This window comes from Scomber japonicus, chromosome 21 (genome assembly GCF_027409825.1).
Source record: "Scomber japonicus isolate fScoJap1 chromosome 21, fScoJap1.pri, whole genome shotgun sequence".
Taxonomy (NCBI): Eukaryota; Metazoa; Chordata; class Actinopteri; order Scombriformes; family Scombridae; genus Scomber; species Scomber japonicus.
The window spans coordinates 9,978,550-9,993,068 of NC_070598.1; the positions used below are offsets into that span (position 1 = coordinate 9,978,550).

Sequence of the window (14,519 nt, forward strand, 5' to 3'; positions counted from 1 at the left end):
AGTGAAAGAAACATGAACAATGAACAAAGTAAAAAATAGGGTCACAATATGATAAAACAATTAAGGTTACCCCAAATTAAAAGGTCTTTAATTTTGTTTTAAAAATAGTAATGGAGTTTGCTATTAAATTCCAAGTGAAGGCTGTTCCACATTTTAGGACCATAAGAAAAACCTAAAACAGCCTTTTCAATGTAAGTGATGGGGAACAAAATCCCCATTGTGTCCATAAAGTTTATATGACGCTTCAGCAGTCTGAGTTATTATGAGTCATGTCAATTGGCTATCTGCCACATTTACAGTCTTCAGCATCAAATTCCCTTTTTGTGTTTCCTCACACAGTGTTTCCCTGTTGAACTGACACACATATGGGCTTAAATTGTATCATTTTTCATAAAAGACACCAAAATCTACATGAACTAATGAATACATTTTCAAAAGAAAGATACATTTTGCTTTAAATGATCTCCCATATAAAGCACTTTAAATCTTAATCTTTCATTTGCACTGTATGTTCTTTTATTAATTTTAATGCAAATCATTATTTTGCATATTTTATTATTATGCTGCACTGTTTGTTATGCTCTATTTTCTAGCTTTTTGTTTTCTTAATCTCTTTCTATTTTTCTTTAATTTGTTTTATTTGTATTATAATTGGGCTCTTTTTTTAATTGTATGTTTTTATGCTACCAATTTTTACTGTTAAATCATCTGACATCTTGTTTTTAATTAAAGCATATTTGCTTTAAATAAGTTGCCCCTGAGTATGTAAATACAGCTAAATAAAGCTGCCTTGCCTTGCCTTACCTATAAATCATGTCAGTATCCATTAAAAACAGCTGAACTTAGCTTAATGGGTACACTTACCATAACAGTTGAAAACATTAGTGAAAAAATTAGAAAAGTAATCAAAAAGTAATCAAATGTAATAAGTTACCATACTTTGATTAAGTAATTGAAGTAATTACATTACTTGTTACATTTTAAATAGGGTAACCTGTAATATGTAACCTATTACATCCCCAAAGTAACCTTCCCAACCCCTGAAACTCAGTGTCCTCAACAGTTTGGATAAAGGAAAAAAACATATTGTTCAGTTCAGTCTTGCTGTTATGTCTCCGTCCGTCCTGCAGGGGTCACTGTTCCTCTCTCCACCAGGCCTGGCCGTTCAGAATGGGCGCATGCGCAGTATCCTCATTTGGCCTCTGGTCTTTCAGGCGCTTATGATGCGCTGAAAGGTTGTCCGCTGCTCAGCTCTTCTTCACAACTGTTTAACGTCTAAACTCGGCTTGAGGAGCTTACTTGGCACTCTCTGCTGACGAGAAAGGCCTCCGTGACGGTCCAGCGAGTGGAGTCTGTCTGCAATTACTGTAAGGAAGCCTGATTTTGGGGGTTGTTGAAGTGGTTAAACTCAGTCAGGTAGCTAGCTTTATTTAGCTGGGTTTAGCAGTTAGCTTATCCGAGCGTGACCGCTCTCTTAATTTGGTCGCAGCGCAGGTTTGAAGCTATCGTGTCCTTTTCTGGAACAATTTCACGATTGAGGTGATGATGGCAGACGCTTGGCTCTCTAACAGCCTTACTAGTGTGCATGCTACGTGGTTAGCTACCCCGGAACTGTGGGGCGCAGGGAAGCTAAAGCTGCTAACTTGCCCGCGGGGTGGAAATCAAGCAAGTGTCGCTGCTCGAGCTGTGTGTGTAACATCACATCCGAGCTGGCCCATCAGATGCGTGTCGGCCAAAAGACGAGGATGGCCACCTCGGTAACGTTTAGTGAAAAGCTGCAAAAAGGATGGTGATAGTGAGGTTAGCTAGCCTCAGTGAAGGCCTGTGTGTCTAATGTTACTATGCCTTGTTTGAGAGCGAGCAGGCAGGGTTTGTTTTGGACATGGTGGCCAGTCAGCACCAAGCAAGTTCAAAATATGTCACATAACAGAAATAAGCGCTATTTAATTGACTTTAACTTAGTGATAGAATGCTTAAGTAACCCCTTTACTCAGAGTATTATAAAGGGAGAAGATGTTTCAAATGGGTTATCGTGTGATTGTGCTGCTTGTATTTACTCTGCAATATTGGTATTTCAATTGCATGCAATATTCATATAATATACATTTATATTTGTTTCACTTTAATCTGTGCAATAATCATATCACCTCTGGTATATTACCACTCAATAGCAATATTACTCTTGTAAATAATATCACGATTATCTTTATTACTATTGTTCTTATTGTTTTTGTACTTATTTATTGTTCTTTATTCTTTTCTGCTGCTCTTATATTCTATTTTGCTGTAACAATACAAAATTCCCCATTGCGGGACTAATAAAGGAATATCTTATCTTAAGCTTTTTGAAGTTGATATATGCAGATGGCCTAATGTTATCTAGTATTAACTAGCTAACTAACTACTAACTATTAATTCTATTATTGAGTGCAAATACTTCATTGAGTAATACCAACACAGCAATGTTAAAAATAATGCACTACAAGCAAAAGTCCTGTATGAAAAATCCAACTTAAGTAAAAGTATATGTATAAGTATTAGCAGCAATGTCTCGTTTAAGTAATCAAAGTAAAAATAGCACTTTGGTCCCTGTGACTGATATATTATTATAAATGACATCATTAGATTATTAATACTGAAGCATCAGTGTGGAAGCAGCATGTTAATGTTGTAGCCAGGTTTTAAAGAAATACTGAGGTCAATACAAGGGGTTCATCATCATTTTAGTGCCTTTTTTAAAATAGTAATACTTATTATATCAATTAATAACAGTACAATCACAATAAGTCACAAATATGGCCAATTTTGAAATTCCTCTTTTTTTAAATTTCAGTTTCTTTATTGCATTAAAATCACTTTCACTGTTAACCCTCCCATACTGTTCATAAATTTGCTGTCAGTCATTAATAAATGTTTAATGCATCCTTCTGTTTTGATTAATCTTATGGAAACAGGTTAAATTTGTACATTTGTGTGTATAAAAATGTAGAAAATATGTATTTTATTTCTATATTTGTATACTGTGGGTCACATTAGGAAAAGTCTGGCTAAAATAAATGTGTATATAGGGTGTTTTTACAGCTCTCAAGTAGCTCAACTGCTGTATATTTCAGGTTTTGCCCAAAATTGCCTGTCCAACACTTATTTCTGAAGTTCATCCAAACAGTAAGCCACGATTTAACAGTTATAAATGGCTTGACATTGAGAAATGAGTGTATAAAATATAGTAGAACAAAGCCTACTAAGCTTTAGTTTAGTAAGGATATCTGACTGAACCTAACCACAACATCAAAATGCATTTTAAAAATTAAATTAATTAATTTAAATAATAAAATGAGTGTGTGCATAAGTGTCAATTAGTGTTTTATAAAAGGCATAAAAAAGAAAAAAAACAGTACAAGCTCATGAGGAAACTCTACAATGGAAGCATCCCAAACAAGAAAGAAAGGAATAATGCTAATGACAGCAGCTAACCGCAGGTGAATGAAGCCTCCTCCCTATGAGGGCCTCCTCCCACAATTGAAAAGCTATTTAGGCACTGGAGGAAAATGACATAAATATTCCTCCTTGGTTTTTGGCCAGGGTTTGAAGTCTTCAGATTAACAAGCCCAAACAAGCTGCTCCGAGTTATTGCCCTTGATGAAGTCACAACGGGGAGACGAGCAACGAATTAGCACAGATTAATCAGTTAGTTGTGCTTTTTGGAGCCAGGAATATTGCTTACCTAATGTACTGTAGCCTACTGCCCAGTTTTTTTGTGTGTGTTTTTTTGTCTTGTTTTTTACTCTTGAGTGAAGGGGATAGCCAGGAAGGGATGGAAATAATTTGATGGTTGCTACACCCACCAAATAATGATGTGTTCAATACAAGAGAAGAAAGAGGTGCAGGGACGTTTTTGACCTGGAAAATTTCAATTTGATTCAAACTTATTTCTTTGCAACAAAAAAATTACTAATATGTTCCACAGATTCAAGAAAGCTGTATAAGAATGTTAAACAGATGTATTTAATATGTGTTTTAAATTAAACATCTACCAATAGATAACATGCCTTTTAAGATAAGATGTGAAATACTGTAAATTTAATTCTTATTTGCAAGAAAATAGCAAGAACCAAGTGATAAGATACCCAAGAGATCACTGTAAGGCCTTGAGAAAAATAAAAGTGGTATTACTACCACGCTGCATTTAACTATGTAGTGTCTTTTCAGGTCAGAGCTCAAGAAGGAGAGGACATGAGCAAATTAAGTGGGGCCCTTTTTAACAGACGGGTGAAAGAATAATACTGATCACAGCATAATGTTTTTTTTCACGGTGGAGAAGCTTCAGTTCATCAATGTCGAGAGGCTCCAGCTCCTTCATCACCTCCAGCTGTGACGCTCTCTTAGTTTTGTAGTATTTTTAAAAACATTTTTACATCAAACAAATATTTTTTAAGAATTTTATCAAATATTTATTTGCTTCTGTCGCTCACTTTGAAAACAGTTTTAAATGTTGAATATAGTCATCTTCCTCCCTCTCCAGAGCTTGTTGAGTGCATTAAACAAACCTAGAGTTGATGATGATAATAATACAGGTTAATAACTTATCACGCTCAAGGTGCTTTAAAGATACAAATAATCACAACATTGAACTCAAGTAACAGCTCATTTTCTCAGGTCTTATTTATCAGGTTTGTAACTTTAAACTCCGAGTATTTCAGTAAGTGTAATTCACCGATACACAAGCCTCAGCCGGGCAGAGCTACATCCGTCAAGTTGATGTTAGGCATGAAGTAAATTATCACCATGTCATAAATTCTCTCCACAGTGCTTTGTTGAAATGGTCTCAACCAGCATCATTGGAAAGTGCAGCAGTAAGCTGTGCTGCTTGAAGCCAGTTTGCCATTGTTGGTAAATTAGCTTAATGGCTCTGGGTCATGGTAAGCTGCCAAAAAATCTATTAAGTTAATTTTCAGCTCTATATTATTTTATTTTGGACTCTTTATATGATCCACAGTTAAAAAAACAAAAACAACTTATTTATCTTATACTGGCCCCTTTGCAGCCTTTCAGTTCAGCTCCTTTCTCCTAACAATCTGTTTTAGTCCCTTTCTCTTTAAGGAGACCCCCCCCGCCCTTGAGCCCACTCCGTTCTGATTGGCCAGCTTTACGTATTACGTTTCCTGCTTCACTGCTTCAAATTAAAAGCTTTTAAATGATTGAATACCAAGAGACTTTTGATGTAAATAATTTACAGGGAGTGAAATGTGTTCGTCAACAAATTAGCAAAACTTAATTTTTTAATTAGCTGTGTTTTAAAAAACAGTCGACACAACAACCTACAGAGATTTTGGAGAGATTGCTTTACCTTAGTTTACTTCATTATTTGACATGTTGGCCACGTTTAACATGAAAATCTGACATTGTAACATTATACATATGTCTGAAAACAAGGGAAAGCATAATAGGTGTTTTAAAAGTTACTTAACAACATTTTACCCACATGGGCTCCTTAAACTGATTAATACACTACTGTTAATGAGAAATTACAAGTTAAACATGATTTGAATCACGTGCTATCTGTATATCATCATTTATAGGTATTTATTTTGTACGTTGATATTTCACAGAGAGGAAGCCTCGCTTTCACAGAACCTGATCACATTCAAACCTTGGCAGTCTGATCTGCTGCCAATGAGCAGCTCCACTCTGGCAGTTTTTGGGTTAAGTGTCTTGCTCAAGGGTAACTCAGTGGTGGTAATGAGGTAATTTTCTCACCAAGTGTTATTCTACTGCTCCAGAGATTGAACTGACAACCTTCTGGCCACAAGCTTGCTTCTTGAAACCTTAGTCCACTTGAAGCAAAGTGTTCAGTGATATTCACAAAGCTGAATTGAGCCCTGCTGTCCAAAAGGATCTAAATACTAAGATAACTGAAGCCCACAGACTCCGAGATGATCTTATCCTTTAAATGCTTCTGGAAAACGTTGGAAAATACTGAAGGGCAATTCTGTTTTTAGTCTACTTTTGACTGTGAATCTGGATCTGCACTGTAGCCCGTAAATCAAAATATGAATGAAATAGCTTCTCTCGTAAAGCATGTGAATCCATTTCATTCAGAGTCTGTAGTGCTTGTAAAATAGTCATTGTGAGTGCTCAGTGCCCAGAGGCAAGCTAGCTGCTTCCACTCAGACTGACTGTTAGTGCAGTTTCTGGAAGTGAGGGATGAAGAAGGGGGGGTGGGGGGTTGGCAGGTGACGTGCAAGGAGAGACAGGCTGTTGAAAGTGCAGTTTTCAGGATGATTGCTGGTCTGACATGTCCAAAGAGAAAGAAAATGAGAGAGATGAAAGCAGCTCATAGAGGATTCATGTCTTATTTTTTTCTGTGTTGCTAATTTGAATTCTGGACTCATCTTTGCTCTTTTTGTCATTTTTTCCTCTCCTGTGTTTTTCAGACAAGCACTGATGTAGCTTCATTGCGACAGTTGTCCGGCTCTCCCTCTACCTCCGGTCCCCCAGTGCCTCACTGCATGACCTCAGACAACACATCAGCGTAGAGCTACGAGGGGAACCCGCCCCCTTCCTCATCCAGCACCCCCCTTCCTCTTGACTCCTCCAACTGTGACGCTTGATCGCTACAACGCTACGACCTTCTCATCTCACCTTTCAACTCATCTCCAGCAGGAGGGAGCAGCAGGCTTTTTTTTTTTTTTTGATAGAGGAGCTGAACGCCTTCATTTGGGCCAGTGGAAGTGTTTAAGAGACGTTCCCCCCTGTTTATCCTCTTTCATTCTCACATTTTTTTATTTATCTTTTTTATTTTATTTTTTTCATTCTCCTGGTTGGCTTGAGTCCGGTTCTGCCGGCCGCGTGACTTTTCAAAACTGGGGCGCGATTCATGGGATGCAACCATGTCGGATCTCAGTGAGCGCAGGCCGGTTAACACGGACTACGCTGTCTCCCTGCTGGAGCAGCTCAAGTTCTTTTACGAACAGAAATTACTGACTGACATTGTGCTGCTGGTGGAGGACACGGAGTTCCCGTGTCACAAGATGGTCCTGGCCACATGTAGCTCCTATTTCAGGTGAGTGCACCACATGGTTGTCAGAATAACTCATGTTGTACGTCGGGTGGGGGGGGATTTGTGTTCTCGAGGCTGATTGTGAGCATGCATTGTGCAGTACAGCTCATCTCAGTTTGTCTCTTACAGTTTCAATAAATAATGCACCATAAGGCTATTGGGGTTTTTGGGTTTTAAAAGACGGCAATTACTCCCCTTCAGTCTGATTGTGATTAGGTGTAGGTGTTCTGTCATTATGTATCGTGGTTGTTATGTCTGTAAATGCTCGCCTCCTGCATTTACAATGAATAATGCACCATGTCGTAGAGCAAGCGTTATCCACTCTATACATGGAGGATGGATATTAAGTGGATAGTATTTCCTTGAAAGCCGGGACTCAAGTCGCCCTCTGCGCCACTTATTCTGCTTCTGATATATTTCTACACGGAACAAATGAAGCAATCTCTAACCTGTAGTTCCACAGACGTAACCCTCGAGGCCCTTGGAGGCCTCATTTGTACGCACAACATTGCATAATGAAGTGTGTGCACTGCAGTGAATATGACGGAGCAGCAGCCTCGGCTCTGGGAAGGGTCCATCTGTACATGACAGGAGCTCATGCAGCATTTGAACACGCTGTCTACCCGCCCTCCCCTCCCGCTTTCACTGCACAAACGCATACCAAGAAAAGGTCCCGACCACTTAATGCCTCTCTGACACCCCACCTCTTCCCCAAATCTTCCCCACTGTTTCCCACGTATTCGTTATCTGGTGCGAACATGTAATGCATTTCCCCTCCAGGGTTCAGAGGTGTTGGGGCGCTTCCTCTTAGCTGCTTCTCCTCCTCTCTCTCCTTCTCTCTCTATCTCTCTCTCTATGTCTCGGTCTCTCTCTCTCTGTCTGCTGCCTCGCATTCCACCACCACCTCTCTCCTCGCACGTCTCACTTCGGGGTGAGGGGTACCGCGGGACTCTGGAGAGAGCCTGTGATTGTATGAGAAAGTCTGGTCACGTAGGACTTGCTGAGAGATGGAGAGGAAAGGGAAGAAAGGGGCAGGGGTGAAGTGGTTGGTGGGGGCCTGCAGGGGTTGCGTAATACAGCCTTGAAGGTTTAGCCCCTGCTGTAAGCAAAAACGGCACACACTCCCTGTACAGGAGGGCACGGTTGTTTTGCAGACAAATTATTATTAAAGAGTTCGGTTTACTTTAATTACTGATGAACCCCCTTCCCCTTTCCCCCTACTCTTTCCCCTTAATATGTTGGAAAATCTTGAGAAATCACAATCATGAAAAGCCTAATACAACACCTCCAAATGGACTGTTTAAGAGCTGCAGCTAACAGTTATTTTCATTATCGATTAATCTGCCAAATCTGTTTTTATTTCATTTTTGCCTATAAAATGTCAGAAAATAGTCAATAGCCCCAGTTGACCTTCACATGCCTTGTTTTGTCCAACCAACAGTCCAAAGCCCCAAAGATATTTATTATGGATTTATCATTCATTATTGATTACTCTTGTGTTAATTGTGTGTAAATGTGTCGCATTTTAACCTTAACCTATTGTGTCCTCTTTGATGTACACATAAAAACTGAACCCAGCACATGTTGACCGACAAATAGCTCAAACGATTATTTGATTATCAAAATGATTGTAGTTGAATCATCTGTCGACTAATAAACCAACACTATTTGTGCTCTGTTGTGCCGTTTATGGATTCAGCTCCTACCTGAAGGTTCATGGTTGTTGTTGCATGTTTGTTTCAAACCCTCTTCTCGGTGTTTGGTAGCCGTTTACCCGGAAAAATCATTTGGCACAGAGGAAGCGACGTGTTTGTGCATTCCAGAGCAGCAATTGTATGTTTTGTGGGATAAACAGATGAATTGCAAAGTAAGCATGTGCTGTGATGGCCACCAAGTAGGTGGTGCCCCCAATTAGAGAAAAAGAAGTCATGAAGAAAACAGTTTTACACTGTTGTGCACACTGTTTATTTAAGTGCAGAACAGAAACATCATGAACAAGCTTGAGTAAATAACAGTTACACAGATGCATAAAATGTGAGAAATTGATGTCAAAGAGGCTTTGACTACAGAGGCTGCAGCAACACAAGAGTCAGAGCAGAGAGAAACCCAGCTGAAGCTCAGCTGTTAGGTGTAATCAGTAAACTGTAACGTATTTAATACCACTTCCTGTCAGTTTGTCTCAAGAAAATTGAGTTGGTAGATGAGCTAAAATCATTGTCCAACAACTTTTTTAACTACTTTATCAAGTCTGCAGCAGTACAATAAATCAGATTTCAATATTCAAGTAATGGTTTTAGTACATTTCAAGCAAAATCTCTGTGCGATCTGTTGATCGCACAAAACAAGAAGTGTGAGTGCGTCACTTTGGGCATTGTTCACCATTTTTCTGACATTTTATAGGACAAACGACGAATTGAGGTAATGTGCTTTGTGACTGTCCTTGTAATGACAAGAAAGCTTTGGAAGATGTGACAAAATATCCAAAATCTCTTAATATCTGGTGTCATTTCACTGTCACTGTTAATAACACAGCTCAGTTCTGTACCATTCAGTCTACACTTCATGTTGCTTTCAAAGGACATAACCACAGTGGGATATTAGCTCCAGCATCCAGTTACAGCTATCCTCCGAGTGTCCAGCCGTCATTAGGAACCTTTTTTAATTTAAAATACAAACTTTGAAAAGTAAAACAATAACCGAAACAGTTTGGAGGTGTTTCACCCACTGTGGAATAAACTTTCAGCTGATAATGGCCACACTTCTCTTACTGTCTTGAGCTGTGCAAGATCTCGCACTTTATTTCCCTTGTTCAGTAACTTCCGTCTTGACTGATGGTCCTCCGTCGTTGTCGTCTTACTCTTGCAGGGCGATGTTCATGAGCGGCCTCAGCGAAAGCAAACAGACCCACGTCCACCTGAGGAACGTGGACCCGGCCACGCTGCAGATCATCATCACCTACGCCTACACGGGCAACCTGCCCATCAGCGACAGCACCGTGGAGCCGCTGTACGAGACCGCCTGCTTCCTACAGGTCGGTGCAAACACCTCACACCATCACATTTACAGTCAAGGTTCGAGTCTGGTGACATTCTGTGTTCTTCTTATTTTTAATGCCCTAAAGAAACAGCAAAACCAACAGTGAAATGAACTACTTGAAAGTATTGTGTGTGTATCCAAAGCCTGATATATCTCTCTATATCCCTCTGTGCCGTAGAGGTTCACCGTTGTCCAAAAACTATTAAAAACTCATCAGTGAGCCACATGATTGTTCCGTCATCACCACAAACACACATACACTGTAGTTTATTTTGACTCAATCCCACACACAGTCCTGCTGCCAGAAATACTCACTAGAGCGTAGCGTTGGGCAATATATGTGTGTAAAACTGGGGAGAGAATCAGCAGCCAGACATTTCTCCGTTAATGAGAATAGCTGGTCCACTCAAAGGTCAGTCCACATTAAATGAGGTTAGACTAATCCATTGTTGCTAATTTCGGGGCTAACCCCCTTCTCTTTAATCAGCACATGGAAAGCAGGACACGGGAACTTGGCTTGAACCTTGAGGAGTTGTATTTCTTCAGTGATGAATAAGCTAAACTTTACACACCTTGCACTGATCTCTTCACAGCTTTAACTTTTACCTTCATACTCTGCACCAGTCATCAGCGGCATCAGCCTCATTGTCTCACACACACACTTTCTCCCTTTCCCGGCCGCACACTCACCACTCAAACCACCTACACACTGAATCAAACATTAAAAGCGGATTTGAAAAGTTGAGTCTTGAGTGGATGCAAAGAAATTTGCAAAATTGTCCACTTGTTGGATTGTTGTGGGGCTTCTTAGTAGTCAAATTATCTCACCAGCCAAAAAGTATTCATGATGATGACGACGTGTGAACTTTATTACTATAGGTCATTGTGGACGATGTATGCAGATATTTTTTCTCCTTTCACATCCTTGATTCATGATGTTCAGGTTCATTTACCTCAGTGACAAATGATCTCTGTATACTTTGACTGTTTCACTCATGTTTTCGTCCGCCAGACTTATGACTGTCTCTGTTCCGTGTCCCATTCAGGTGGAGGACGTCTTGCTGCAGTGCAGAGACTATCTGGTGAAGAAGATAAACGCTGAGAACTGCGTCCGCATGCTGAGCATCGGTGACCTGTTCAGCTGTAGCGAGCTAAAGCAGAGCGCCAAGCGAATGGTGGAGCACAAGTTCCCCATGGTCTACCGGCAGGAGGCCTTCCTTCAGCTCTCTCACGAGCTGTTGATAGACGTCCTGAGCAGCGACAACCTCAATGTGGAGAAGGAGGAGACGGTGCGTGAGGCGGCCATGCTGTGGTTGGAGTACAACATGGAGGCACGCTCGCAGCACCTGTCCTCCGTGCTCAGTCAAATCCGCATTGATGCACTGTCTGAGGTAACGCAGCGCGCCTGGTTCCAGGGCCTGCCACCCAACGACAAGTCTGTCGTGGTGCAGGGCCTCTACAAGTCCATGCCCAAGTTCTTCAAGCCTCGGTTAGGCATGACCAAAGAGGAAATGTTGATCTTCATGGAGGCCATGTCAGAAACGCAGGGCGAGGGATATGTAATGGCTGCAGCCGTGCCTACAACAGTAGTGTGTTATAGCCCACAGGCGGAGAAAGTGTACAAACTGAGTAACCCACCAGGAGACCTGCAGAAGGTGGGCACCCTCGTCACCCCCGACAACGACGTGTTCATAGCGGGCGGACAGATCCCTCTCAAGAACTCTATCACCAACCACGGCAAGAGTGGCAAGTTACAGGCGGTGTTCCGCTCAGTTGATAGTTTCTTCTGGTTTGACGCCCAGCAGAATGCCTGGGTTCCCAAAACCCCAATGCTCTGTGCCAGAATCAAGCCCTCGCTGGTCTACTGTGAGGGTTACATCTATGCAATCGGGGGAGATAATGTCGGAGGGGAGTTGAACAAGCGCACAGTGGAGCGCTACGACTGCGAGAAAGACGAGTGGAGCATGATGAGTCCGTTGCCTTTCGCCTGGAACTGGAGCACGTCTGTTGTGGCACACGACTGCATCTACGTGATGACCCACGACCTGATGTACTGCTACTTCCCCCGAGCTGACACCTGGGTGGAGATGGCCATGCGCAAGACCAGCCGCTGTTTTGCTTCTGCAGCTGCCTTCGGTGACCTCATTTTCTACATTGGCGGACTACATGTGGTCAGCAACTCTGGCATCCGCTTGCCAACGAGCACCATCGACGGCTCCTCCGTCACCGTGGAGATCTACGATGTCAATAAGAACGAGTGGCGCCTGGCCGCCAACATCCCTGCCAAGCGTTACTCGGACCCATGCGTGCGGGCAGTGGTGTTGCTCAACTCACTGTGCATTTTCATGCGTGAAACCCACATGAACGAGCGTGCCAAGTACGCAATCTATCAGTACGACATGGAGCTGGACCGCTGGTACCTGCGGCAGCCCGTATCCGAACGCGTGCTCTGGGATCTGGGCAAGGACTTCCGCTGCGCAGTGGGGAAACTGTACCCCTCCTGTCTGGAGGAATCCCCATGGAAACCCCCAACCTACCTCTTCTCTCCCGACGGAGCCGAGGAGTTCGAGGTCGATGGGGAGCTGGTGTCCCTCCCTCACGTATAGCTCTTAACCTCCCCCCTCCCCTACCTCGCTGACTGAACCAGGAATCTGTAATGCAGAGGGATGAACATGAAGGGGGGGCAGATCATTTCTCTGACAAAATGAAAGGGTTTGACGTTATCTGTGTTCTAGAGGGATGTCTGGACTTTGGAGGCTTGCGTTAGCTACAGCTGATGCTGATTGAACAATGCAGCCCCGACAAGTTTGGAGCTAAAAGATGCCCCTGAAAAAATACTAGTAATCTGAAAATTTCTGTTTTTTTTTGTTTTTTTTTCATTCATATTTTGTCAGTTGTGACATCTGTTAGATATTATTACAAGTCTGTCATACTGTTTCTACAATGTGATAATCTAAACGTCAACTGATTTTTGTGATGATAACGAGGATGATGATGCACTTAACTGGTAAAACCTTCTCTCGGAATGACAATGGCAACTGTACCAAAATCCCCCCTCCCCTCCGATTGTGGCTTCCCTCTCTTTCCCCCGTCTCCTGTTTTTTTTTTCCTTCTTCTTCTCACAACGCTGTTAAAGGAAAAGTCTGTGGAAAATCATTTGAGCTTCAAAAATGTTGAAAAGGAGGCTCTGAAAAAAGTTAGTAGCTTCCTCCTTTTTTATGAGGGCAGAGGATCAGTCAGCTTTGATTCACAGCAGCGAAAATGCAGGTGAATGGTGACAAAAAGAAAAGTAAAAATGATGTGTAGAAAACTTCTCAAAACACTCCTGTAGTGTAATAGCTGTAGCTCTGAAGATCTGTCCACTTGGTTAAAATGTGCTCTTTTGTGGTTGAGCTTTGGTGGACAGCGAAGACGTATTTTAAACACAGAATTGGTTTGAGAAGTTTTTATGAATGTTTTGATATTGAGCCTGAAGTGTTATTACTGGAAAATGACAAAAAAAATTACTTTGAACAAAGTCCTCTTACTGGAAGAATTCTGGTGCTTTCAGCCACATCTCATGTCTTTCATCAGCAAATAGTTTTATGTGGTAACTGAGCCATTTTCATGAGAACCATGCAAAATCTGTCCACTAATGAGGGCCATTTCTGTGAGGAATTTTCTTTGTCATGGAATTTATAATTCACTTACATCAAGGACATTTTCTTAATTTTGTGATTAAATAATTTGAACCATTTTAGTCTATAAAATTTGAGTCAAAAGTTAAAAAAAAAAAAAAAAGAAATCCCAGAGCTCAAGCTAAATTGATTATTTTTCTAACCAGCCATTAAAAAATCCCAAAACTATTCAATGCAGTCTCACATTTTAGAAGTTGGAACATCTCTTAAATAGAGTTTAAGTGAGCTGTTAGTTGATAGAAAATGAACCAGCAGCAGTTATTGTATGAGCCATTTCTCAAGCAAAAAAATAGTATAATATTCTCTGGTTACAGTATGTTAAATATTTGCTTATTTTGTCTGTTTTCATATCATTGTAAACAGAAAACTGAATACCTTTTTGGATTGTTGGTCAGACAAAATGAGCAATTTTAAGATGATTATTTGAGTTCTGGATTTCAATTTTTATTTTTTACTATTTTCTGCTAGTTTATAGACCAAATGGTTTAATTTATCAGCTGATTATCTTCTTGAGTAATAGATGAAAATACGAGTTAATTGATCTTTTTGACACGATTTTTGCTGGCACTCTGGGTGTCCGTATGAATTGTAACGTCTGTGAATCCAAGCTGAAACCAAACTTTTCAGACCCTCCTTTCGAGCCTTTGAGGACAAAAGATAAGATTATTCAGTGGCATATTCCTTTAAAAACAGGATTCATCTTCTTTATATTTCTTTGCAAGGCCCTGCAGACGAGAGGAACAGGG

The 14,519-nt window shown here is 41.0% G+C and overlaps 1 protein-coding gene across 2 annotated transcripts; it reads left to right on the forward strand.

The window, feature by feature from the left end:
- Positions 1 to 1,117: 1,117 nt before the first annotated feature.
- Positions 1,118 to 14,519, forward strand: kbtbd2 (kelch repeat and BTB (POZ) domain containing 2). Of its 2 annotated transcripts, none has more exons than XM_053342270.1 (3): positions 1,118 to 1,367; positions 9,926 to 10,091; positions 11,143 to 14,519. In XM_053342270.1, exons 2-3 carry the CDS (start codon positions 9,930 to 9,932, stop codon positions 12,700 to 12,702), a joined length of 1,722 nt encoding a protein of 573 aa, XP_053198245.1. In that variant the 5' UTR covers positions 1,118 to 1,367; positions 9,926 to 9,929; the 3' UTR covers positions 12,703 to 14,519. The 2 variants fall into 2 exon arrangements, with proteins under 2 accessions (XP_053198245.1, XP_053198244.1); XM_053342269.1 differs by lacking the exon at positions 1,118 to 1,367 and adding an exon at positions 6,834 to 7,063.

Coding starts and splice junctions, on each gene's coding strand:
- kbtbd2 (XM_053342269.1), top strand. CDS start 6,891: ATGTCGGATCTCAGTGAGCGCAGGCCGGTTAACACGGACTACGCTGTC. Junction 7,064..9,925: donor ACATGTAGCTCCTATTTCAG/GTGAGTGCACCA, acceptor TTACTCTTGCAG/GGCGATGTTCATGAGCGGCC. Junction 10,092..11,142: donor AGACCGCCTGCTTCCTACAG/GTCGGTGCAAAC, acceptor TGTCCCATTCAG/GTGGAGGACGTCTTGCTGCA.